At 30.1% G+C, this 26,858-nt stretch overlaps 1 protein-coding gene across 1 annotated transcript; it reads left to right on the forward strand.

The window, feature by feature from the left end:
- Window positions 1-965: 965 nt before the first annotated feature.
- On the forward strand, window positions 966-26,858 carry LOC111614050 (nose resistant to fluoxetine protein 6-like). The gene is made up of 13 exons (XM_023355429.1): window positions 966-1,315; window positions 9,187-9,434; window positions 9,583-9,703; window positions 10,522-10,609; window positions 11,966-12,060; window positions 12,276-12,449; window positions 17,656-17,749; window positions 17,897-17,983; window positions 18,043-18,205; window positions 19,226-19,308; window positions 25,285-25,404; window positions 25,495-25,618; window positions 26,649-26,858. Exons 1-13 carry the CDS (start codon window positions 1,021-1,023, stop codon window positions 26,856-26,858), a joined length of 1,902 nt encoding a protein of 633 aa, XP_023211197.1. The 5' UTR covers window positions 966-1,020.

Raw genomic sequence — 26,858 nt, forward strand, 5'->3', positions numbered from 1 at the left:
TTTCCGCATTCTGCCTGTCCTTCTTTAATCTGCAGAAAGGAGTTACATAAATTAAAGTCGACACAAGATCTCAATAGCTTACGGATGAACTATATATAAACTTTCGAAACAAACAGGAAGTCACGTTATTTTAAATGAAAAATCGTCCCCCGAAGAGAGTAAGTTAGAAGACCGACACGGCCCTATTTCTAGCGGGAACGTATTGTATACAGGGGTCATCCACTACTAATTTGAGATGGAGAGCATATATCTTGAACTAAATAAATTAATTGAAAGTAGCACATCGAAATCATCAAAATTCTAGACTTTTTTTATTTAACGTTTCTATGTTTGAACTGCTATAGATAAAAACGCACAAAAAGACTTTATTGCGCAAAGAATAACACAAATTAATTGCGTATTCTTTGATTGAGTCAGTATTGTGATTTGATAACACGAAAATTAGAATTGCACGTTTTCTTTATGGCTTCCAAGATTTAAGTTAAAACGGAGAGTAAATATTTTCGTTTTGTAAAATATTGTCATCAAATAATATTGTAATTTACATAATTGAGAAAATTTTTGCGTAACTTATTTTCTATAAAAATAGGAAATACTCAAACCACGATATAGAACTTCACTTTTTATATATATGATTAGAAATGAAACGTAAGTGACGAGAAGAAGACAAACACGAAGTCATTTTTTGTTCCCGGATTCGACCTCTCAGGAATTTTGAAAAATATTGTATCTTGTGTGCTAACCTATCTGAAAAATATAGAATTAGCAATTAGTGAAAGTGCAGTTATATTCGCATTTTGATTATTTTATATAAACAATGAACTTTTTTGAAAAGCGAAAAAATATTCAACCGTCATAATTTGATTACTTTATACTTTTTATGAGTCACTGTCTATTGTTTCGTCATAAATTGCTAAAAGGAAAGTTGCTCACTGTTGAATATGTGTTATATGAGTCAACTATAGAGTAACTTCTTTCAACAAGACACCGTCTAATGAAAGCGTTAATACGTTGTCTAAAATGAAATTTTTAAATATTCATATGCTGGTCGTTTTGCTTCAACTGATAACATGCGTGAATTTAATAGCTATAAACGTGTCAAAAGAAGTACGAGACGAAGAAGAAGTAAACCGTGTAGTGGAAATGTTAGACAATGCAGAAACGAAAGTAAAAGGCTACTTGAAATCTCTTACTAGAGCTGCACTTCCTTACATGATAAGAATTACCGAAGAAACGAATTTATCTTCGTCCTGCATCGAAGCTGGCAGTTTGTTCCTCAGAGACTTCAGACTTATGAAACCATGGACTATAAAATGTAAGTGTTACGTTTCTCTATTCCTTCTTTGCCTATATATTTCTCGCATTTATTAGTAGTTATGTTGATAAATGCAAATGAAAAGATCAACGAATTGAAATTTGTATAAACAGTATACAAAGCATACTTCATTTTGTTTTACCCATCGTCCTGTTGGAACTAACATGGCCTTTCTCAGAACCATTGTAAATTCTGACAGGTGCACAATGAAGTGGTCTAATGGGGAATGAGGGAAGCAGAATTATCTAATTCCTACCACCCAAAAGCACTTTTGTGGAGGTTCAACTAATTTCGATTTCGTGTCTTTCCAGCGTTAGACTGGATACTTTAACAGCTTCCGTTATTTGGTCAGCAATAATATTATCAGTTTGTATTTATACAGAGACGATAAATGTGTTATTGATGTATGGGTTCACTATATAAAAGCTGATTAGTCACGCAATGAATTTAAAGACGAGATGTCTCATTACCTTGAAAAATTGTTTTTCTCTATTTTAAACTATAATTGATTTAAATTACTCGAGGAAAAATCCATTCGAATTTCAAAATAATATATTGATGGTCATCATTATTATATGTATACGCGTTTTGAATATGAATACAGTTGTTTAAAATTTATTTTTTTCGATTACAGTAGAGTTTCGATTTAATAATGAAATAATTAATTGAAGGGCCTGGTCTAACAACAAATGACAAACAGTTTATAAAATTATTTAGAAAATACGAAAAATATTAATTAAATTGAAGATTATTTTGAATGACTCATTTAATAGATTCTGACTTTATGCTGTTTCCAAATTTATAACTGTAAAAAACTATTTGGTCGTGTTTTAAAGCATTTTAATTTTTCTATTCTGTAAATGAAATATTTAAAATTGTAGAGGAAAAGGTGGTATTATGGAACACTGCGGGTATTATGGAACCACCCCATTTCGAACTGATAATAAAGGCAAACTGTAGCGGAATGTGGCTGAACTGAACTAGGTAGACCTCCATAGCAAGGGGAAAACCCATTTTACTTCAGTTGAACGGTTGTCCGTATTTAATCAGCAAATTTGTTTTTTTCAAAATTCGCAAGTTTTGAATGCTAAGTGAATTTAATTATTTTTAAAATATAAATCGTGTAGTTGTAGGTTCACTGGTGCATGTATTCCGTTCCAGAGACTTAGGGGTACATATTAATCTGTGTGATGTTCACGTTTTTTAAATTTTGGTCTTGACAGACATAAGTTAATTCGAGATGGCGATGCGTGAAATACGGACCCCTTTGGTGCTTTTACAGTAATATGGAACTCAACTCCTCCGAACTCTCTCTTTGCAATCAGACATTCGTCCGGAGCAATTTGGGAAAAAGACACTAGGTAGAAAGTCTGAAAATATCGAAAAAGAGCTGCTGGAATATATATTGTTGATGGAGGTCATATTTTTCTATTATAAAAGCATTTTTGCGATAAAATACATTGGAGTAAATAATTTTGTAATTATTTAACATTTTTTGTCCTTTCCTATTTGTTTTTGGCTACATTAAAGCATTTTTTTGAAAATATACAGTAAGGTTCCATATTACCACCCGATTTTCTCTAAGCCTACTTTCGGACTTTTTGTACAAAAGCCTTCAAAAACCATACTTATAATTACACTAGCGAAAAATCCAATTAGGAACATTTAGTTTACTAGTTACCAGTACTTTTCGCACAAAAAAATGTGGGTGTAGTTATGATACCTTGTTTACAATTCACTAAAATGTAATTGGGGTTCCATAATACCATAAATACCATAATTCCATAAATGTGGGTGTAGTTATGATACCTTGTTTACAATTCACTAAAATGTAATTGGGGTTCCATAATACCACCTTCTCCTCTACTCGATTCATTGTTGCACCGAAATAACAAAATTGACATTATACAAAGCATTTTAAAGGAGACAAAGTTTAAATATTATGCCTTTGTGTCCTCTATCTTGATTTAAAATTTATCTTGTATACTAGTACAATATCAATTAGCAGTACTTATTATACTGGATTTATGGATGCAGAAACTTTGTCTTACAGACCAGAACAACATTTTTTTTATTTAATTCACCTGAACACTTTAAACTTATGTTTCGGATTGTTTGTCTTCCAGCAGGCATTCAAAACACACTTTCTAGAATTAAAATTTTAAAAATTTTTGGTTACAATTATGATTAAAAATTTAAATTAAATACAGAAAAATTTTTCCCGACAATAAAATAATAAAATTCTTACAAAATCTGTATTTTTTAAATCTTTCACAATTGTAAATATGTCCGTAACGCACATTAACCAAATTATTTCATGCGTATTCCTATTTTTATATACATAATAATTAAATCAAATTCTTCTTTCTTCTTCGTTTTTGTCTGTAATTGTCTTTTATAATTATTTTCTTCTTTTTTCCTTATTTTCACCGTATTTAAATAAATTTCGCAACCTTCTGTGTTATAATGTTCAGCCACTGTTGAATTTGCATATTTCCCCTTAATTGCTCGGATATGTTCACTAAATCTTATTTTTAATTTTTTTTCTCCAATATATATTTTCTTCGGGTTACAATTACAATTAAATGTATACACTACACCTTTTTCTAATGTTATATCATATTTTTCTTCTTTTCTACAAGACAAATGTTTATTAGTTGAATTTATTTTTTCAGGAATTAAATTAATTCTATTTTTTACTACTTTTTTAATTCTTTCAAATAATTTTGGAACATACCTTAATTTAACAAACTTTTTCTCTTTATCCATTGATTTTAATTGTCTGTCATTTTCTAACTTTTCAATCCATTTATTTAACAACGTTTTGGATAATCATTTAAAATAAGCATTTTAATTATTTCTTCTTCTTCTTGTTTTTGTGTTTCTGTATCACTTGTTCTTTGTCTTATTTTATTGATATACATTTTAAGTATGTTGTATTTCATACTAACAAGGATCACAGATTTATAATTAATTATTTTCGGTATTTGTATAGGTTTAACATATTTTTTATAAATTAATCTATCATTTTTCTTTCAATTGTTATCTCTAAATAATTTATGCTATTCTGTTTTTCTTTTTTTAATTTATATTTAACAGGGGCGGACTGGCCATGTGGAAAATGTAAAAANTCGAGAAACAATATTTTCCTAAACCGTCTTTTATAGTCGGGACATACAACTGCTAGTATATGAAAATAAAACTTTTTTTTAAACTTCAATAATTTTGTGTTATCTCTAAATGCATTTTCCTTCCGTATATAAGTATAGGCCCCTTCATTGAATAATTATACAAGTTCATTTGACTTGGTAGAGAAAACGGCATCTGTATGAAGTCAAATTATCTTGTATAATTCTTCAGTGAATATTACTTTATATAGCAACATCGTTTTTTCTTTTATTTAGAGGCGAGAAGTAGGCAAGCAGAGAATGTCTGTATATAAATATTTGTTTTTTGAAGTGACTATTTACTATTTAAAAATTTGGTTGTTATCCAATTTTTTCCAACCATTGTTCTGGAAAATGTATACAATTACAATTTGCAACATGTATTACAATCAATGAAAATTAGAAAGCATGTAAGAAAAGTTATAACAAACACATAAATGATGTCTTATCCTCGCAAAAAACATAAATTACTTTATTAAAGTAACCTCTAAAGTTTTCTCCCGATATTAAATCTTCTAGAAATGTTTGATTTTTTTGTAACAGAATAAAATATTTCGAAATTCTAACATAAATTAATAGTAGTAAAAGAAAATTGAAAAATTTTTCAATGCATACAAAAAAATTATATAAAACTGAAAAAAGGCAACAGTAAACAACAAATAACTACTATTTTCCGATTCTTTATCATCATTACAGCTGATGAAAAGTAGTTTATTCCCCTTTTTTTACTTTTCATCTTATATTAAAAAAGTTATAACATTATTTAAAAACGCATAAAAAACAAACCACAAAATGAAACGAACAATTGTTCATTGTGGCTTCGGCGCATGACCGGGATGCTATTTTCAATCGTAATTTTGATTTATTTAATTTAAAATATTTGCTCTCACCTCAAATTAGTAGCGGCATGCACCGGTACATCGAACTTCCCTTCTAGAAATAGAGTCGTGCTGATCAGCTATCTGACTTCTTTCGCGAGGAAAATATTTGAATTGAAATAACGTGACTTTCGATTTGCATTGGAAGTTCTTAGATAAGTAATCGGAACCTACTTCCCCAAAAATTTTCATTTCTGGTGTCGACATTCATCTATCTATCTCCATTCTCTAGATCCAGAAATAATAGTGAGGCAGCGGACCAATGGGGGATTCATAGGTCTACAATTTTTTCAATTTGCAGCCCAAAAACAATTGTTTGTTACAAACGAATTCACGTAGATAGAAAAAAACGCCACAATCGCGATAAGCACGCACTTACGACATAAGACACATATATAGTATGGATTGGAAAGTTGGGAAAGCACTAATTTCTTTTTACAGATTTTATGCGAAATTTTAAATATTATAATAAAAAAATGCAAAAAAAGGGGAAGTGAGTCTCAGACCCAACGGGAGTAATGGCGGAAGAATTCCTGTAGGGGATGAGTGAATCGGATATAGAAAATATGTCTCCTGGCATCACACAGTCATTAGTTTTTATTCTAAAATTGTGAAATTACAAATATCGCATAAAAAAATAAGATTATATTTTCATTTGTTTACCTTTTATCAAAAATTATTATGCAATCATCCACAAACCTGTTGTAAAATTCAATACCTTCTATATTTTAAATCGTTTTATATATTTATATCATTTATATTTCAGCCAATTTTGGACTTATATGTGTACCCATAGGTATTCCGTCTGTTTGGGTGTAGAATTTCTTATCCAAATAAAAGTTTGTTTTGTTCACTTTCACATTTGAAATCCCCACATTTTATAAAATTGTGAATTATAGGATGTCTGTCTGAACCACTGAGACACATCTGTTAACGGACTTTGAACATAAATACAGCAATAATTCTTCTGTCAGAACCTTGTAACTAGCGCTGTCTAGTGTAAAATAATAAAACTGTATAAAGGCAAAGTTTAAAAATGCTTTCACTGTCTCGCTCGTTACACCTAGCTCTTCAATTTCTTAAAATCGATACTTTGTCATTTACACGAAACAAAGGTACACGTTTAACTTTTCCGAACTATTTATTCCTATATTCGTATAAAGTGAAGTAAACTGTATTTTTATACAAATTAAACATTTTAAACAAAGAAAATATAGTCTTGACTTTTCATTCTACTTGCTCTGTGCATTTTTTGGGTCTTTCACAATGTTTTGTAAACTTTTTTTAAATTTACAGTGGCACACCAACTCGTTAATTGCTTCCCTACTTGTTTATTAAAGTTATTGTCTTTTAATACATTCCCAGTTCTCTTTTCGCCGAAAAAACTGCGAAATGTTGGGAAAAACTCATGGATACTTTTACGTATATCTGGTGTAATGTTACTGAATTTCTTAATTTTTCTTTAAAGTATACCCACTAGACTTGTAGTTCAGTATCGATGAAATTTTTAAAGGGAAAAATGTTTTGCAGTTTTTGATGTTACGTATAGTACATACACACACAATACAGTCTTACCCGATCAAATTGTTGCTTTAGGTAAGTACGAACTGTGAATACGAAAGATAATTGTACAGAGTAATGGAAAATTTGCAAAGTTGTCAACTTGTAGTCAACTTGTCATATTTATTATTTTGTAGCTACCGCCTTATTTCTGAAGAATTGTGGCCTCACCATCGCAATATTCGTAACCCTCAGATTTTTTACAGTAAAGGTATTTCAAAGGTGATGTGTATAAAAATAATCCACCAACAATAGATGAACTAAAAAGGAGCATTTAACGGCCGATTAAGCATTTCAGATGCTTCATGAGATGGAATCAAACATGAGAACTCGCGCCTGCAGTCTTGAACGAGGATTTCATTTTGAACATACGTTCTAATCAAAATATATGATTTTGCTTTTCTTGAAGAACATGCTACACATTTTGTTTTTACTACCTTCTGTATATACGTATAATAATTACACGAAAACACAAATTAGTGTGACTTTTCGATTACCCTGTATTAATTAAACGTGTATTTATATTTTTTGGTTAAAGAAGACTTTTTAAAAAATTCAATTCAAAAAACACCAAACTAAATAAGCTCTTTAGCACAAACACTTACAAATTATTCGTATATTTTGATAATAATGCAGAACAATGCTATTTCGTTACTCTTATTAACTTTAGTTAATTAATTAATTAAATATTCATCAGACACTAGCAAATTCCGTATTTGGCTACATTATATAATTTGAAACAACTTGACAAATCATTTTATTTCTGCTGCAGTTATGTATATTACGTGTTAAAAAAATCTACGTATCTTAATTAATAAAACCAAATTCTGCATGTGAAATGGTAGTAAAAAAGAAACCATTCATTACAATATTAGAGCCCAAAATATATTATTAACGAACAGTTTCAGCACAAGAAAATCGGGAAATAAAAAACTCAATATGGCAATTCATGTAAAGTGATCAATATTAGTCTAAAGTCTTTACAACCTACTAACATGCAATATTTGCCATGAAACTATTTCATTATGATATATCCTCGTGCTAGGATATTGTAATAAATTTAATTATTTCTCACTATCATTTCGAGTTTATAATTCGATTACTATTGTCACTCGCTGCGTAACGTTATTCAAAAGTTCGCCTTAAGGCGCTGGACTATCAGTCTTTAAACAGCCGTTATTACAATAGTAGAAATTTTATTGTTTCCGCCAAACATTTGCATTGCACTGTATGATTTGTTATTACCATTTTTTAAAAATCCGGACGAATATTTCGAAGTTGTCCATTCCGGATATGTTGTCCCGTCCCTCACCCCGTTCTGGCCTTGGTCCAACAGTTACAGACTTAATGAAACAATCCTCTTACTCTCATATATGGCGCTAAAGTTTAGATTGAAATTATTCTCAATCTGGTCAAAAAATTGTACGGTAATACCCCGAACTTACGCGATAGGTGGGACCGAGCGATAACCGCGTAAGTCGAATTCGCGTTAGTCGGGGTATAATTTCGTATATAAATACATACAAATAATTTTTAATTGGGACCGGAGACTAAAGAAAACAATAATTTAGAAAAAAAAAATGTTTAGTAAAATCTTAGATAATACATATGTATAACAAATTATATTATTATATAATTTTTCACATTTACTTGATTATCACACCATAATTTTAACATTGTTTCCATCTCAGCGATTAAGATTAAGCATTTTTCACAGCTTCGAAAATTTTTTCTTTACCTTTTATAATTGTTCTGACCGTCAATTCCGGTAGATCAAACTCTTTTGCCAATTCACAAATTTTCATTTTTGTATCGAAATCTTTAATAATGTTAACTTTACATTCCAAAGATAAAGTTTTTCTTTTCTTTGAACGAAGTAGAACAATCTCTACTATGTCATCTAAACGAAGTAGAAGAATCAGTTCTACTTCGTTTAGATGACATAGTAGAGTCTCTCGAGTCTCCGTAGATATAACAAACACAGAAATAAATAACACAAAATAAATTGTAGCTATGTGTCGATTCCACGCGACACGTCCGAACATGTAAGCCGAACAATAGTGTGAAGGGAGTGAGTAATCGAGAGTTGCGTAGCGCTCAAACAAAAGACGAATCGAAGAGATTTGAAAATCGCGTAACTCCGGGTTTGCGTAAGTCGGTGTAGCGTAAGTCGAGATATTACTGTACTACTATTGGTATTTGTCTTTTGTTTTTATGTATAAAAATCTCCATCTTTGTTTCAACTATATATTTTCACTAATTTCAGTAATGGATTCTTTCGGAAAACTACCAGCAGGTGTGTTAGGGATGACACAATGGATACAAGGAGATTACGATCAGTGTTTGAGCATAGAAATTCCCCGAAATAAAAAGATTACTAATAGTGAAAAGAAGCATGTTGGAGGGAAATATTGTGCCTTGAAAATTGGATTATCAAACTCAATAATGAATATTACAAAGTCAATTCATCATTTTGAAAACAACTCATTGATTAAACTAGCAAAGGATATTGTTGTAAGTATCAAGAAAGATTTGCATTAATATACTTTCGAGTAATTTATCAGTTGAATTTATTTAATGTACATTGAATGAATTAAATGGCTCAGTAAGCAGTTAACATAATAGTTGTAAAAAGTACTACCATATTTCATTTCTGATTTAGAAACCGGCAAAGCTTGGTGACTTCTTCAAAAATGCAGCCAAAATGAAGATGGGTATACGATTAGATGTGTGCATTCCTAATACATGTAGTGATAACGACTTGAAAAGTATTGGAAACTGGAGTAAGTCGAATTAAAATTTTTAAATTTTATCAAATACTCCACACTTTAATTTGATCTGCAACAATTGTGTTCATTATTTATCACCGAATTACAAAAATGAAAGTTTTAAACAGAGTGATTACTTCATAAAATTAATATGTACTACGTAATTTAATGTAAATTTTTTACCAAATACAGCATTAAATATACATGAGTACGGATTAAACATGTGTAGTCCTTTTCTCTTGGTAATAATTTGGATTTTTGCTGTCAAATGTCGTCAATTAAATAGAATCCCCATTAATTCGAATTATTTATTAATCCGAAAATCTCTACACAGCAGTTAGTTAAGATTACAATTTAATTAAAATCATACTAATATTAATTTTATAAAAAACAGTAATTTTAATATATGACAAAATAAGTAAAATTAGTTAATTGTTTAGCAATGTTATTTAGTAAAATTATAATTGTATATAACAACATATTCCAAAAAGCTGTTAATAAAAAATATTTCGTTAACCATAAATTTCCCTTAAGTTTTCGAGTTTATTAACATTATAAGCTCTTCAATGTTAAAAAGTTTTGAGTCTCTGATTGGCTGGCATTCATTTTACAAAACATCAACTTTTATTCTTCAACCAATCATAAAAAAGAATGCATGTAAACAGTATCAAAATCTTAAATTAAAACACTCTTTAAACGAAACCCTTAATTTAAAAACTAAAGTTATTTTTATTTATTAAAAAAGTTTATAAAACATTTTGTTTTATGAAACTGAATTCAATTTAATTAACTTTGTTTACAATTTAACAGGTATTTTATTGTTCATTTTTTAGTATTTGGAACAGCGGTAGACCTTAATGTCGAATATTGCAAAACTAAAGACGAAAAACTTAAATATACTAATGGACAATTGATATCCTTGTAAGTATAAATTAATTAATTTTATCAAATTGACAAAATCAAAATATAAAAACGACAAATGGACGACGCAATATAAAATATTAGTAAATAATAAAATTTTCGTGTTAAATGTAAGGATATATTTTTACAAAAATATATTATAACATAATTTTTTATGATGAAAGATAAGTTTAATTAACTAAGAAAAACCCAATCTATTCTACATTGTTCAGAAGTACCATTTCTGTTCTTACAGATTTGAATTTACTTATTACATAGATGCATCTCATTCTTCTTCAACCCACCTCATTATTATTTTGTTTTGTTTGTAAGAATAAACTGTTTATGTAAAATATTAGAATTTTGACGATGTATTTAGAATAATCGAGAAACAATACATAAGCTTTCAGTTATTGTTTCTTTATTATAATGTCTAACAGTAAGATGAATGAAAACCCATGACGACATGAAAATCGTTTTCATTCATCTTACAGTTCTAAAATGTATTGTAATCACCTTAATAATGCGTATTTTGGAAAGTTTTACTACCCTTATAAACATAATGCATTTTTAGGATTTTGCAGACTACTTTTAACGACGGAGAAACATGAAATTTTTACAATATAAAAGAGAAAAAATTTTTAATTGATGAATTTTACTGCAATATATATTTAATAACGACTATATTCAATTTTAAATGGATATAAAAACTATAATATTCGTTTATTGTTTAGTAATTGTTAGCATTGGCCGACGTATTACAAAAAATTCGTAGATTATAGAAGCATTGCAATCACAGATACACATTGTAAGTTTACTATACGTTCTGTAATTTAATATTCAAACACCACTAACATTAAATGTGTCAAGGCAAACCTTATACTGTTGGCTTTGGCATCAAAACGTATGCCTTTATCACAGAAGATTTGTAGTATATATATACTGATATAGTTGTATTCGATAATCCGGCACCGCGTCGATCACGACGATACCTTCCTTGTCAACGGAATGAAACTGTGTCAAGATAAATCAAAAATCATAGCAAATTATCAGCCACTTAAGAAGATCCTTCTCATAATTAAAAAGTACGACGTTTATAAATTACTCGAATAAAATTTATATACAAGGAAATTGTAATAAAATTCTTTAACTATAATGTACACAGGATAATATGTATATTCATATATCATGAAAATATATATTTTTATATACTTATTGACTAATTACAATGCGAATTATTTAAAAATTCATCTTTGTTTTTTAACTAAAACAAAATAATTTTTTTTCTTCATTGGCTAATTTATTAATATTTTATTCTAAAATGATATAAATTACAGATAATTAACATTATTCTTTGAACTAATTTATTTAATTTAGAACTGTACTCTGCATATTTATTGCATGGGTTTCAATGGCAACGTTAGCAGAGATATTAATGCGATTTGATATCATGTCTTCGAAGATGAATAATAGTAAGTCATTAAAATTATTAGAAAAATTTTTATAATACTGGTATTTGAAACAACAATAGTTTAATTGTTAATGTTTTAAGTTTAAGGAAAATAATATTTAATACTTAAATTTTCGAATTCTTATCAATAATTCATAAGAATAGTTTTAAAATATAGATTTCATTTTTAACAATTAATTACACTAATTAATAGATTTTTAACTCCCATAATTTTAGGTAAAATTTTCGAGTATATTCTCATCGCTTCACCTTTTACATCTCTACATAAATTGTGTTTAACGAATATCGATGAAAGCACAAAATCGATGTGTGGTGTGAGATGTCTTGTAATAATTAATGCAGTATTGGGACACACATATGCGTTAGTAATGATTGTAAAGACAGTAGCAGGTAAAGTTATTCATTGTCTTATTTAACTTTAAAAATTTCTAAATATTTAAGTGGTTTTGTCACATTGTGTGCGAAGAATCTCGGCACCCTAACATAACCTTAATTGTACTTTGTATGTATTATGGCTCCAAGTCTGACCCATAATATATACGAAAACGGTTTCAGACTAACGAGTAAGAGCATAATTTTATATCAGTTATTACGTATTATACAGAGACAAAAAGAAACAGATCAAAAGAACAGTACTAAAATGGCGCATCTTGATAGAAAATCCTTCTCTTCTGTTATTTATAACACATTTAATAATGTTATTCCGAGTGCTGACATGATTCTACCAAACGTTATCAAAATTAGTCCATCCATTTATAACTGACTTCAAAAATGTATAATTTTGTAGTTAAGTCGTTAATTGTGTGACCTTTCGGGTCGACACCTCTTTGGTACTTTGTCAGGATTGACACCACCGTGTTTCTCGAAACACGGAAACCGAGACGGCAATTACGTCACGCCGTCGAGCGAGCGGTGCCGTACGTGGTCAGACGGATTCGTAATGTCGATTCGAGAGACAACATTGGAAGTGACTCAGATACACTTAACAATNTGAACTGGCACATTTCACTATAATTGGTTGCGATCTAGTTTTGAATTATTTTCTTTCATTATTACTGGGTTTAATTCTATAGGCATTCAATAGACCTGACTGATTAAAGTTATCGTCAACAAACGAAAAAAGTTTATATGCTATTTCTGTTAAATTCTCATTCTGAAGTGTCGGCACGCCAACAACCTCCAAGCTTGAGTTGTTAAGCTCCTGCTCCAACGTTCAGAATTTTTCTTTTAAAGAATTTAATTCTGCCTTCGTATTTTTATTCTCCTACTTTAGTTCTGTAAGTGTTTCGCCAGCAGTTACATAGTTTTTCTCTAAAACATTAATTCTCTCTTCCATTTTGTCAAACTTATTTGTTAAGAATTCTACCGATTTCCGGATTTCTATGTTTGTTTCTTTTAGGTTACTCAACTCCAAGTGTATTAATTTCACTTCTTGTAAAATAATTTCAGAATTTTTGGTAGTTATACTTAAAGGTGACGTTGGAGTGAAAGTTAGATCATCTGGTGTTCTATCCACGTTCTTATTATAATTATGTGCAGTCATAATAATCTGCTCACACTTACCCAGTTCTATGTCGTCTTCCAGTTCCTGTGTCCAATTTGCGTTGTTCTTAATTGTTTTCACTAATTTGCAATCTTCACATTTCCAATTTTTTTTGAAAGACTTGTTGAACTTATGAAAGTTTGCTGCCTGGATCCAAAATGAGCAAATTTACAGCAATTGGAACAATTTAACAAGTCACTTTCAGAAACTTTGTGCTTGCAAAAAGAACAAGCACTCGAACGACGATTTGCCATAGCTCCCTTAATTCTTCATTAACCTTCCTTAATCCTCCATTAATCGTTCTAATACATAAACCTTCGAGCAAAATTTCGGAAACTTTCAACAAAAGGCACAGGAGTTATGAAGCTTTAAAGAGGGTGAACAAATTCTTGTCCTCCATACACTAACATACAGAAAAGAAAAAAACCCCGAATTCTTTGCATTTCTCGACGTATCAATCTCAAGCGGAGTCTTACTATATTACAAAAATATCTCATCGTATTATATAACTAAATACTTATTTACAACTTTACAACCAGACGAAACTCTGACGACTAACAACTTTTCAAGTGTTGCCAGATATAAATGTACAATAATTAACAAATTGAATTATATTCTAACATTTGAAACGCTTGCATAACACGTAAATGGAGACACGGAGGGTAAACAGATGTTTTGTAATAGAAATACACAAACAAGAGATTCGTTTTTAATACATCACGGTCTTCACTGAACTACGAAGTCCATTTAAATGTGTAATTAATAATTAAAATATAATTTTTGATACATTTCTATTCAATCAGAGCGCTACAGGTTGGCTACATCCGAACTATTTAATTTACATAAGTCAGAAAAATCTCCGTAAAATTACTCAAAAAATTATTTTTTATAATATTTCAAATTGTTAACATGTAGAAGTGATAAAAATTCTAAAGATTTTATGTTTGAAAATCTGTCAATATAATTATAATTAAAAGAAAATCATAATTAAATATAGATTTGTAAAGGAACGTACTGTACATAAAAATAACATTGAATATTTTTTACTTTGGAAGCTGTCCCGTATTTGACAATACAGCGCTTCCATTGAAAATATGCGTATACGAATTCGAATATGCAATAGCAATCTCAACATTGTTTTTTGCATGTATAGAAATTTGTAATAAAATGCATAATGCGGTTATAATAAAATATTAATTTTAACTAATTGAAAGTACAGTACGTTAAAATATGAAAATAATCGCACGACAGGTATTTATATTTTAGAAAATATAGGGTTAGCAGCGCTATTAATGCTGGCACGCCACTGCATTATAATAATCATAATTGTGAAATTTCAAAAAATATACTTGAAAATTGCAGGAGAATTTCGAAATAATTGAAATAATAAACAATAAAAACTTTAACGACGATAATTGTTTACAATTATACGATTCGTGGTGTTCATATTTGGAAACTAAATGTTACAGTACGCTTTCAAAAACAATAAAAAAATTGTGTAAATTTTTAATAGTTTCTGTCCAGTTTATCATTATATACTGTTATTTAAAACGTATGATAAAAATATATAGTCATCTTTAAATGTATGAACTTCTACAGGCAATGTAAGTTCGGTTTTTTGTTGAGTGGAACTCTTCATAAGTCAGAAAGTGTGTTGTCTGCGATAATAGTTTATAGCAATTACACATCCAATAAACATAATTTTGAGCTACAATTTGTAAAAATTGTAGACATAAATTACCACTGTCGACCGCCTGCTTAATGTCTATCATTTCTTAATCTCGAGAAGCAATCTCGAGATTAACATGTAAGATACATAAAATCACAAATCTGATCTGGAAAGCATACGGCCAGGCGGTCCCGATTAACTATAAACGAATTTCTGCTGCAAAGCGGAAGTTACGTTATTACCATTCGAATATTTTCCTATGAACGAAGAGAGATAGATGACCGGCACGATTCCGTTGCTGACAAGAATAGTATAATGTACAGAAGCAAGACACTACTACTTTCAGATTGAAAGCATATATTTTAAAGCAAATAAATTAAAAATATGATTAAACATCGCGGTCGTGCACTGTGACGATATCACAATAAATAATTACTCGCTTTCTGATATGAACAACTCGGCAAATCGGAGTTCGTGACGAAGCCGACATTTTAAAATTCGGTTTATGTGCTGAGATACTAAGTAAAAATTCGCTATGTATAGTCTATTGATCAATTGCTGTTTGTAACTTTAAATCTACTATAGGAACACTAAACCTGAGTATTTTCAAATACACTACGTTACGAAATAATACAGCCACTGTGAAATAATACATTGATAACAGAATAAAGAATCACATTGCGGAATGATTCCCAAGCAGACAAAAAGTGTTTTAATGTCACGAACGTTACGTATTTTATTTTATCTCTCCAACGTAATCTATGAAGAAATCAGCAATGACACTTACAGAAGAAATTCAGAATGTTGCAGGATTCATTATTCTCGGCAGAAAGATCTTAAACTTCATTACTTGAAGGAATTGACAATTAGATTGGTCGAAGGCAGTACGAATATAACAGCAATGGATAAAATTTGTAAGAATAACAGGAATAGACGTGAAAACGAAAGTACTGTACAACTGTTGGAAGCATTTATTCTGTTCTGAGAATTATACGGATACAAGTCAAGTGTTGAAAAGGCCATCCGAAAAAAAAAAAATTGGCATTTAAGAGGATTTTTCGTCGATCATTCGCCATGTATAGATTATGGGCCAATTTTTGTTTCTAACTTACATTGTAACGGAGTAACTATAAATGAAAATATGTAGAACAATTGGATGAATAGAAAATCTCTGAAAAAATACTTTTTCACACATAAAGTCTGTGCTTTAATAAAAAGATGGATCAAAGAAACTATTTTAACTCGATTACTTGGTATACTCGTATTTAACCATTTTGGATTTCTAAAAAAAATAGAAAATAAAAAAAAAGAGAAATATGGCTGATTAGGAAACATCAGAATTGAGTTACTTACAAAAAAAAAGTAAATTAAAGTTAGTTGTAAAGGTAGTAATTTCTTGATATATCTGAAATGTGGCCAAATTACATATTTATCGAATGTCATGATTTAACTAGTAATTTTTAAATGGTCAAGATTAAGAAAAAGTTTTAATATTTAGAAAAATGAAATGCATATAAACTAATTAAGTCAAGAAACGGATTATGTTTACCTAATTGTGCATAATTTACCTAGTCCATGTTTAAAAGTAGATGGTACTTTTTAATAATACTATATAATTTGATCCGATTGAATGAATATTGAATTAAAGTAATTCAAGTTTTACTTCCCCAAGTAAAAAAAAATGATTGAAATTTTCATAGTTATTCAATTCGATAAACTTTAATTAAATCTTGGAGAATTCGTTTGAGGATTATATAACAGAATCGTTTTAAAAATTAGTTAATAATTGGTTAAAATTAAGCTAGATTTAACTGCTGTTCTATGCAACTTTATAAATTTCATATTACAGTAAGACCCACTTAACGCGGGGATGCGTTCCTATACGACAAATCGTTAAACGAGGTCATTTTAACATAAAGTAAAAAGAGAAGGGGAAACAACGCGAACAAAAATAAATAGATTTTACTTTAATTTTAAGTTATTTTTATATTAATTTGCATAATAATATATGTTAAACTAGCAGAAGTTCCCGGCGTTGCTCGGGAAAAAAGTAATAATAGCAAAGATTAAGATAATTACATTATAGCCAATCATACCCGTTTTCACAGATGGTAAGAATTAGGTCCCCCGTTCCCAGACTAATTAGTGAATTTTTTTGCTGATTGTTTCGTGTTCGGAAATAATCGTATTATATACAAAACAATGAAATGCTACGATAATTTGAATCACCGTAAATTTTGAGCTTATTTTATGCTTCGAGCAGACTGCGTTATTCGGAATCAATTTTAATCGAAGCAGCGTTAAGCGGAGTCTTACTATATTACAAAAATATCTCATCGTATTTATCTATATAATTATTGAATAATAAAAATTATATTTTAAAGAAAAATATTCCAATCTGATAAAAGCAATGGACTTTTTTGCATACGAGATCCTTCTTGAAGCGTTCACAATGATCGAATCGTTTTTCTTCTACAGGTATGATTATAAGAATTTAATATTTAGAAATAAGTGCAAATTTCCATAATATGTTATATTTGCATCATAATAAAACTTCTAACATTAAGAAATTTTCACTATTCTGAGTAAAATTAATAACGAATAACAAACACATTTATTGTCTAGTGGTTTTATGGTTATGTATTTGAGACAAAAGCGTGGAAAAAACTCTGCGAAGCAATATATCATATCTTTAGTCAAGAAAATTTTCAGGTAAAATATTTAATTAGTAATGTCAGTGGTTCCTGGCGTAAATTTTATTTATATTATAGATTCACTTTTCCGGTAATATTTGTTTTGGGCTTTGCAATTCTTCTACCTCTACTCGGAGATGGTCCTCATTGGCATCGTGTGATTGATCAAGCGGAATACTTAGAAAACAATTGGTGGAAGTATATCACTCATGTTCATATTTATATAGCATTCGAACAGAAGGTAATTTCATAAATTTTTAACATTTATTTTTTAGTTTACTTTCACATCCCAGAAAAACACATCGAATATTTTAATACGTGATGTTACCAATATTTATCCACTATTGTTCCTCTTTCCGAGATCATTTTCTAATACTTCCAGTGGTGGATCCTGTGACATATTAAGAATGACGATGCATTGTTTAACTAATATACGCACTGTATTTAATATTGTATTTGTTCATACAAAATGCACTTCGGCCGTAGATGTGTAATAAATAAAAAAAGCTACGACTTAAATAAAGCTTTCAGAAAGCTTATTAAAAATAGTGTTAAAATATACACGTGTGTTAAAACTACATCACATTTGATTTTTTTCCTATTGGAATTTTTTAAAACTCTTTTCGTCCTGTTGGCACTAAGAGGGCTCTTCAAGCAAGTCCATTATAAGTTCGGCCAGGCCCGAGTGGCCTGGTGGAGAGGGAGGGGTCCAACATATCTGGACGACCTCCTGTCGAAAAATATTCCTGGGGATTTTTCGATTCGTCCGGATTCCATCACGGCTACCCTAGAGCGGAAGGCTGCCACCTTCACCGCTCGTCCATCCGGCCACTTTCCTATTGGATTGCAACATCTGCATTACATTACTCTTTTTAAAAACACCATCAGGGACTTGAAATAGAAAATCTTGTCAACGGACAATTTGAATTTAAAAATACTGAATAAATATTGATGACTTTTTCACTGAAAGGAAATGGTATTAACAATTACGATAAATACTCATTTATTCTGTTCTGAGAATTATACGGATACAAGTCAAGTGTTGAAAAGGCCATCAAAAAAAAAAATTGGCATTTAAGAGGATTTTTCGTCGATCATTCGCCATGTATAGATTATGGGCCAATTTTTGTTTCTAACTTACATTGTAACGGAGTAACTATAAATGAAAATATGTAGAACAATTGGATGAATAGAAAATCTCTGAAAAAATACTTTTNTTTTTTTGTATTTTTAATACATTTACGTCCTAAAAATTTTTCAGAAATTTTTCAACGTTATATGGTTTATGAGTGTGTTATTGCAGTTGTCTATCATAGCATCATTGCTACTGTATGTTAAAGACAGGTAAGAGTTCAATCATTTATTTACTTATTAATGTGGAATATGTTTTGTTTTCGTAATATTGTCGTCTGATACACCGCTAAATTTTTTACACGTGTACTTTCCATAAAGAAATACGAACAATATCGTGATTTTAAATAAGATGCTGTGATAGTCGAATATTTTTAATTAAATAAATAGATTACATTGTTCTTCAAAGGTGTTGTATGAGAGATACGATTAAGTAATCTTACGTAATTTTTTGGATGCTGAACACAAAAATGACACTGAAAATATTAGATTGCTTTAAGTTTTGAAGTTACAGGTGGAAAAAGGAAAAATCGGTGAGTTTAATAAGATTTTCTTTTAAAAGCGATACTCACAAGATTTTTATTATTGTTTCCTACATTTCGCTTCGAAGCACCAAGCTTATCTTTAAAAGTGTTTAAAAGTTTAAAAAAAAAATTTAAACACAAAAAATTTGACTGGTCGAAATTGTTTTAATTTTTACTTGACACAATTTTTTACATCTCGCATAATTTGGTTTGGATATACTGTAATTCCTTGTAAAAGTTAGATCTGAAACAACTTCATAATGTTTATTATTATGTTTCAATTGGGTTTTTTTTTCTATTTTGTCTTGCCGATAGTCTTTTATATATGGTGGAGGATTTACATCATTTGTCCAAGTCTCTCAAAAAGCTAATACATCAAAGTTGCAGTTATATTCCTCGTTTGTGTTAAGTATTTCTAAATATTTATTATTTAAATCTCTTACGTTGCAATAAAACACGAATATGCCCTTTTTGGAGAAGTCATCTATTTTTGTATGTGTTAATAATTCAGTTATTCCGAAAGATTTTCTCTAAACTGTCCAATGTTGGTATCCGAATTGTTGGAGAAGTAGTATCCTTTTTTAAGTACACATTTCCGTTATTTGTCCAAGTGTTTAATATTTTTCCTTGTTTTTTTTAGCGTTCTGGTTTTGTAGAAAATATTCCTATAATATGGAGTAAGATGTTCATTTATATGTATTTTATATTCCTTGTTTATAATGTGACATGCATTTGTGGTTATTTTCAATTTTTTCTTTTTAATAATATTTATAATTTTTTGTTTGACAATTGAACTGGCACATTTCACTATAATTGGTTGCGATCTAGTTTTGAATTATTTTCTTTCATTATTACTGGGTTTAATTCTATAGGCATTCAATAGACCTGACTGATTAAAGTTATCGTCAACAAACGAAAAAAGTTTATATGCTATTTCTGTTAAATTCTCATTCTGAAGTGTCGGCACGCCAACAACCTCCAAGCTTGAGTTGTTAAGCTCCTGCTCCAACGTTCAGAATTTTTCTTTTAAAGAATTTAATTCTGCCTTCGTATTTTTATTCTCCTACTTTAGTTCTGTAAGTGTTTCGCCAGCAGTTACATAGTTTTTCTCTAAAACATTAATTCTCTCTTCCATTTTGTCAAACTTATTTGTTAAGAATTCTACCGATTTCCGGATTTCTATGTTTGTTTCTTTTAGGTTACTCAACTCCAAGTGTATTAATTTCACTTCTTGTAAAATAATTTCAGAATTTTTGGTAGTTATACTTAAAGGTGACGTTGGAGTGAAAGTTAGATCATCTGGTGTTCTATCCACGTTCTTATTATAATTATGTGCAGTCATAATAATCTGCTCACACTCACCCAGTTCTATGTCGTCTTCCAGTTCCTGTGTCCAATTTGCGTTGTTCTTAATTGTTTTCACTAATTTGCAATCTTCACATTTCCAATTTTTTTTGAAAGACTTGTTGAACTTATGAAAGTTTGCTGCCTGGATCCAAAATGAGCAAATTTACAGCAATTGGAACAATTTAACAAGTCACTTTCAGAAACTTTGTGCTTGCAAAAAGAACAAGCACTCGAACGACGATTTGCCATAGCTCCCTTAATTCTTCATTAACCTTCCTTAATCCTCCATTAATCGTTCTAATACATAAACCTTCGAGCAAAATTTCGGAAACTTTCAACAAAAGGCACAGGAGTTATGAAGCTTTAAAGAGGGTGAACAAATTCTTGTCCTCCATACACTAACATACAGAAAAGAAAAAAACCCCGAATTCTTTGCATTTCTCGACGTATCAATCTCCCCTGATTCCAAAAAAAAACAGTTTTATACTTATCCCATCGAAAACTCACGTCATAAAATAAATATCTGTAATCAAAGAGAAATTTTTCTAAGAATTATTTCTGAAAGTTTTTGCAATGAATGTATATGTCATCTATAATAATAATAATAATAATAATAATTACTTGAGTTGAGTATAAATTGAAGTAATTCAGGCAATTTGAAAACTCTCACAATATTTCTTATGTGACACATTTATAAACCTGCTTATACAATCATTATCTGCTTTTTCAATGCATTTATTAATGCCAGTTACTCAGTTATTTCAAAATTTCTAGCAACTGTATAGAAAAATATTCCGAAAAAAAGGGAAAATTTTATGTCCAACTGAAAATTAATTTACTGTTATTACCATTGGCGTTATTTTCTCTGTGATTTGTTTTATAATATCATCACTAACAGATTCTTCATATCAGTTTTGATTATAGGAAATGCTTTCAGAACCTTCTGTAGAAAATCCAGCAAACTCTTGGCTGGATTTTCTTGGTTCCCGGCGACGTTTGTTTGCGCTATCTGTTGTCATATTTTATTTATAAAATCTTTTTATATTTTTAATTGTTATAAAATGGCAAAAGGCGTAATTTTGAGTATAAGGATGGATTTTATAAAAACAAAAATTTGTAGACGCTAATAACCAATAAAAGACGCTAATCGCCATTAATTCAGACCCTATTCCAGATACGACACATGACTCTTCTTTCTTCTTACCCCGTTACCTTTAACCGAGAAATTTTAAGAGCATCAAGCCTCCCCACAAAATTTCAGAAAGTTTCAACAAAAAGCACAGAAGTTATTAAGCTTCAAAGAGGAAGAACAAAATCGTGTCCCCATACACACACTAACATCCATACATACAGAACAATAAAAACCAAATTTTTTGCATTTCTCGACATTTCAGGGGTGTGCTGAGTTTAAAATTGTAAAAATTTCGGGGAAAGGAAGTAAGTTTTACAGAATTGCCACATTTTTCCTCTGTTATATATAACAGCCGGAAATGTGAAAATAGTTTTAAGATAATCAAGAAAACTTATACAGTTTCTAAATACTTGTTGTTATATTTCCTACTTTCATACGTTTTTATGTTTTGTTTGTTGTTGTAGTCCAGTGGTTCCCAATTAGTGGTACGCATACCCCTGCGGGTACTCGAAATTGCGTGAAGGGTTACACGAGGCTATTTAAAATCGCTCGATTTAAAATTTAAATGCATGAGATGAAGCAATCAAAAAAATAACACAGGTCTGCAAAAATAAATTTTTTTTCAGCTGCATGGAATATTTTTGCTGAATTATATGTTTTAAAGATCACAGATTCTAAAAATAACTTCCGTTACATCCCATCACGTAAAGGCTTTTTGCAAAATAAAAACAATTTTTTGATAAAACTCTTATAATATATTTTGTTCATTGTAATAAATATTTTCTAACAACTAATCAACAAATTGTTTCTGATATTTAAACACAATTTTATGTTTACTCTTTTTTCTTATGAAACCTTTTCTTCTTCTTTTTGATGCTTTTCTAAACTCGTTTACAATTTCCTTCTCTGGTCTCTCGATTGAGCATCCAACAGTAATCAGCTAACATATTGACATCTCATTTTCCTTTTCACGTCTCTCGATATCATGGACATCCTGGTGAAATCTTTCACCCTGTTCTTTATTGTAGGCTCCCAAGTTTTCGGGAAAATAGTCAATATGGGAGTGTAAGAAATGAACTTTTAAGCTCATCTCGCATCTTCGAGCTTCATACGCTGCTGCCAGCATGCGTTGTACAATGGTTTCGTAGTCAGGGTCATTAGTATTCCTCACAAACTTATGCACTACATTCTTGAAAGAGTACCATGCTTCTTTTTCCTTTTCTCCTATTGTTTCCAGAAATCTGCTTTGTCTCGATCTCCAAGTTTCAATTTGAAATATGCAAATTAAACTTTTTTCACAAACTCACTTATGTTTCTTTGTTGAATTTTTACTGTGTTTTCACCACAAATATAACAGAAGCTGCCGGGAGAAATCATATAACCACTGACAGCCATATTCCAGAAATAAAGATACACGCACTGTAGCGTTCGAATGCTGGATTTAAACTGAGTGTGGCATTAGATGGCAGCGAGATACTGAAGTTACTTAGCTTGTTGAAACAATATCTAATCCAACAGCAGATTGCTTATATTTATTCCTAGTATCCCAGATAACATATTTGAAACATGGTAAACCTCACCAATAATATTACTCACTATGAACTTTTAACCCGTTTGTATACGATCATGAAACCTTCCTCCTAACGGTAAAACTACTTAACCCCCCACTACTACTTTCTTCAACCATTAACATTTTTATTTATTTATTACCAAGTCCAGCTATAATTGATATAATTAATATGAGAAGTCATCGTTTTAAGGCTATTTTTTAAGTTATTAAAAAAATAGTAAATTTTAAGTTAACTAGGAATTTTACGCTAAATACAGACAAAAACTTGAGTGTAACAAAAAAATTGAATTTTTTTTGGTATTTTTTCGTTTTTACGAAGTTGAAATCTGTAAGAAAATATATAAAAATCATATGCAGTTTTTTACTTGCAGACCTGTGTAATGGGTGGACCATCAAAAATTCGGCGATTTACAACACGATGTCGAATGCGCAAATTCGTTTATTTATAACTAAAAATATTCTCGAAATTTCATCAAAAAATGCATTCTGACGATACTTAAATGAAATTCTCTCGCAAGAAACAAAAATTGTAGAATTAACACAATTTGTGTTAATTGTACAATTATCATTATCATCATGTCAGCGAAGCGGCAATAAAATATTTTCTATCATTTTGCACAGCATACTTCCGCGAAAGCGGGTTTTCGGCCGTGACAAACATGAATCGTCACCGACTTCTACTCGAAGATGACTCGAGACTGAAGCTGACCAAAAAGCAACCAGATTTTACAAAGTTGCGCAAAGAAAATCGTGCACATTTGTCGCATTAAAATTAAATAACCTTATGTTATTTTCATTATTATTAGAATTGTATTTTAAAGGTAATAAATGTAAAAAAACTTATTTTATTTATCACTAGCTGTGCATGCCCGCATTATATCGAATTTTCTCGTGGGAGTAAGATATTTTCTAGCAGTAAAATGTGGCCCATATCCATCTCCAACGTGTGAGCTATCTCCGTGCCATATTTTATTAAAACCTATTCGGCGGTTTAGACGTGAAAAGGTAACAGACAGACAGACAGAATTATCTTCGAATTTATAATATTAGTATGGATTAATATGAATTTCTGCTATAAGGGGTACGCGAGTTTGAGCTCTTTCTTAAAGTGGTACGCAGGAACAAGTAATTGAAAACCACTGTTGTAGTCAATCAATTTGGGTTGATTAATGTTGTGCTTTTGTATTTGCACATTATGCTGTCATTGCTAGAAAATGTTAAATTGTGGATACTTTGTTTTTATCATTGATTTCGAGCAACATTGCCTTTGTAATTTTTCTGTCAAACAAATTTGATAATCTACAAATATATAATCTATAAAATTATAGTGCATGAATGTTTTGTACAGTACGTATATAACATTTGATGCTTGCACCGTGAAGAGCGCTATAGTAATTAGTTTGGTATTAATTTTTTACAGAAATTTTTTCTCTTGGTCTAAATGTTACACGAAGCTAAATTTTGTTACATTTGGATTGATAAAGATTTTTGTAGACGATGTTAAATAGGATACTTAATTTACGATCACACAGTATTTATAAACATCTAATGTATTATTATTCAACTGAATTTCATATTTTGAGTAATTTTAATATATATTTAACATCATTTTCCAGATGGCCCAGAAGTGGAAGTCTGGTTATAGTGTTATTGATGCTGACAGGAATTATCACACATGCCGTTGATGTGCTTTCAAACAGATATTATGCAATGTTTGGAGTACCCGCCGTTTCCGAGTATTGACCTTTAACTTAATTTTTTTCAATAATCATCGAATATTAGTCAAATATATAATAATCTATAGATTTTATTTTTTTCTATTTTAGAAAAACACACAAATACGTCCGGCATCATTATAGTAAACCATATTATTCCCATCTCAGTACTTTCTGTTTTGGTGCATTAATTGGAGATATATTAAACAAGAAGAAAGAAATCACATTTGGAAAAGTATACTAATTTAATTTAAGTATTCTATATTATTTAATTATTATTGTTGTTTGTTTTAATGTAAGAGTACATTTTATTAAATGCTATCTGTTTGTAAGACACTGGACACTGATTACACCGAAATGTTTCTGTTTCTATCTTAGTGCAACAAAGAACAGCGAAAAATAATTCGATAGAACGTTCAATCGCCTTTTTTTCCTTGTGATTGTGACCAAATCACAAGGAAATGTGATTTGTCAGGATAAACCTTAATTTTTAATCACTGATGCTTTTTCTTAAAACAAAACATGTAAAACTTTCAGGCAAAATTAAAAATTACAGATTATGTTGCAACGTTAGAAAAAACAACTAATTTTCATCACCTGGCATGTAGAACGTGAATCTGATTTTCCCTGCATTCCCATATAAACTCAGTTTCCTATAAAAAGTGAAAAAGTGAATTATCGAAATTTTGAGTGTAACAGAAGTTGATTTAAACAACTTTTTACAATTTGGAAAGCGTACGACATTTTAATTAAATACAAACAGAATCCCATCACCCAAAACATCATTGAAAGAGGACGAAGAAGACAAAAGAATCCAAGATCGCTTATGGAAGTTGATTGATGAGAGGAAAGATGCAAAACTTAAAAGGAACCAGGCTAAAACAATGACTGAAGTGGAGGAACTAAGCCAAAGATACATTGAGTTGGATAGACGTTTAAAGAAAATCTATGACAATGACAGATTATGCTTCTGTAGAATTACTTATATAAGAAGGGAAGGAGTCGAAATAAAATAATAAGAACTAAATCGTGAAATTTTTTCTTTCATTATTGCACGTTGTTGAAGTATTCCTTCCTGTTTAAACCTCAATTGCAAAATCGTTCTACCGATTCGTAAAAAAATTTGTGGAAATAATTGCAAAGATCATCTCATTTTTTATATGAAATTTTCTATCGTGAAACGTTTCCTGTAGATGTTGCAACTGGGTATAAATAAAAGGTTTAAAATAATCTGTTTACTAAAAGAATCCCATTTGAATTTTTAGATTACTCTTTTTGTTTGTTGGATCGGATGTATTATTTTAATGGCTTTATCAATTTTTGGAGTGCATAATTACAAGAAGGATATTTTGGCCAACGAAAACATAATCATTGCCTTCCAATGCATTGCGCCTTTTGCTTGGACAATAGGATTAGCTTGGTTGACTGTGGCTTGCATGACAGGTTATGGAGGTAAGGAAATTGTTATTATCTAG

Source organism: Centruroides sculpturatus, unplaced genomic scaffold, assembly GCF_000671375.1.
Source record: "Centruroides sculpturatus isolate CEXI.00-Female unplaced genomic scaffold, Cexi_2.0 scaffold2016, whole genome shotgun sequence".
NCBI classification, from domain to species: Eukaryota; Metazoa; Arthropoda; class Arachnida; order Scorpiones; family Buthidae; genus Centruroides; species Centruroides sculpturatus.

Bases quoted from the DNA above. Each gene is read 5' to 3' on its own strand.
- LOC111614050 (XM_023355429.1), top strand. From the start codon at position 1,021: ATGAAATTTTTAAATATTCATATGCTGGTCGTTTTGCTTCAACTGATA. The intron at 19,309-25,284 runs GTAAGAGTTCAA...ATCATTTTCCAG, and splicing joins CTACTGTATGTTAAAGACAG to ATGGCCCAGAAGTGGAAGTC. The intron at 25,619-26,648 runs GTATACTAATTT...TTGAATTTTTAG, and splicing joins AAGAAATCACATTTGGAAAA to ATTACTCTTTTTGTTTGTTG.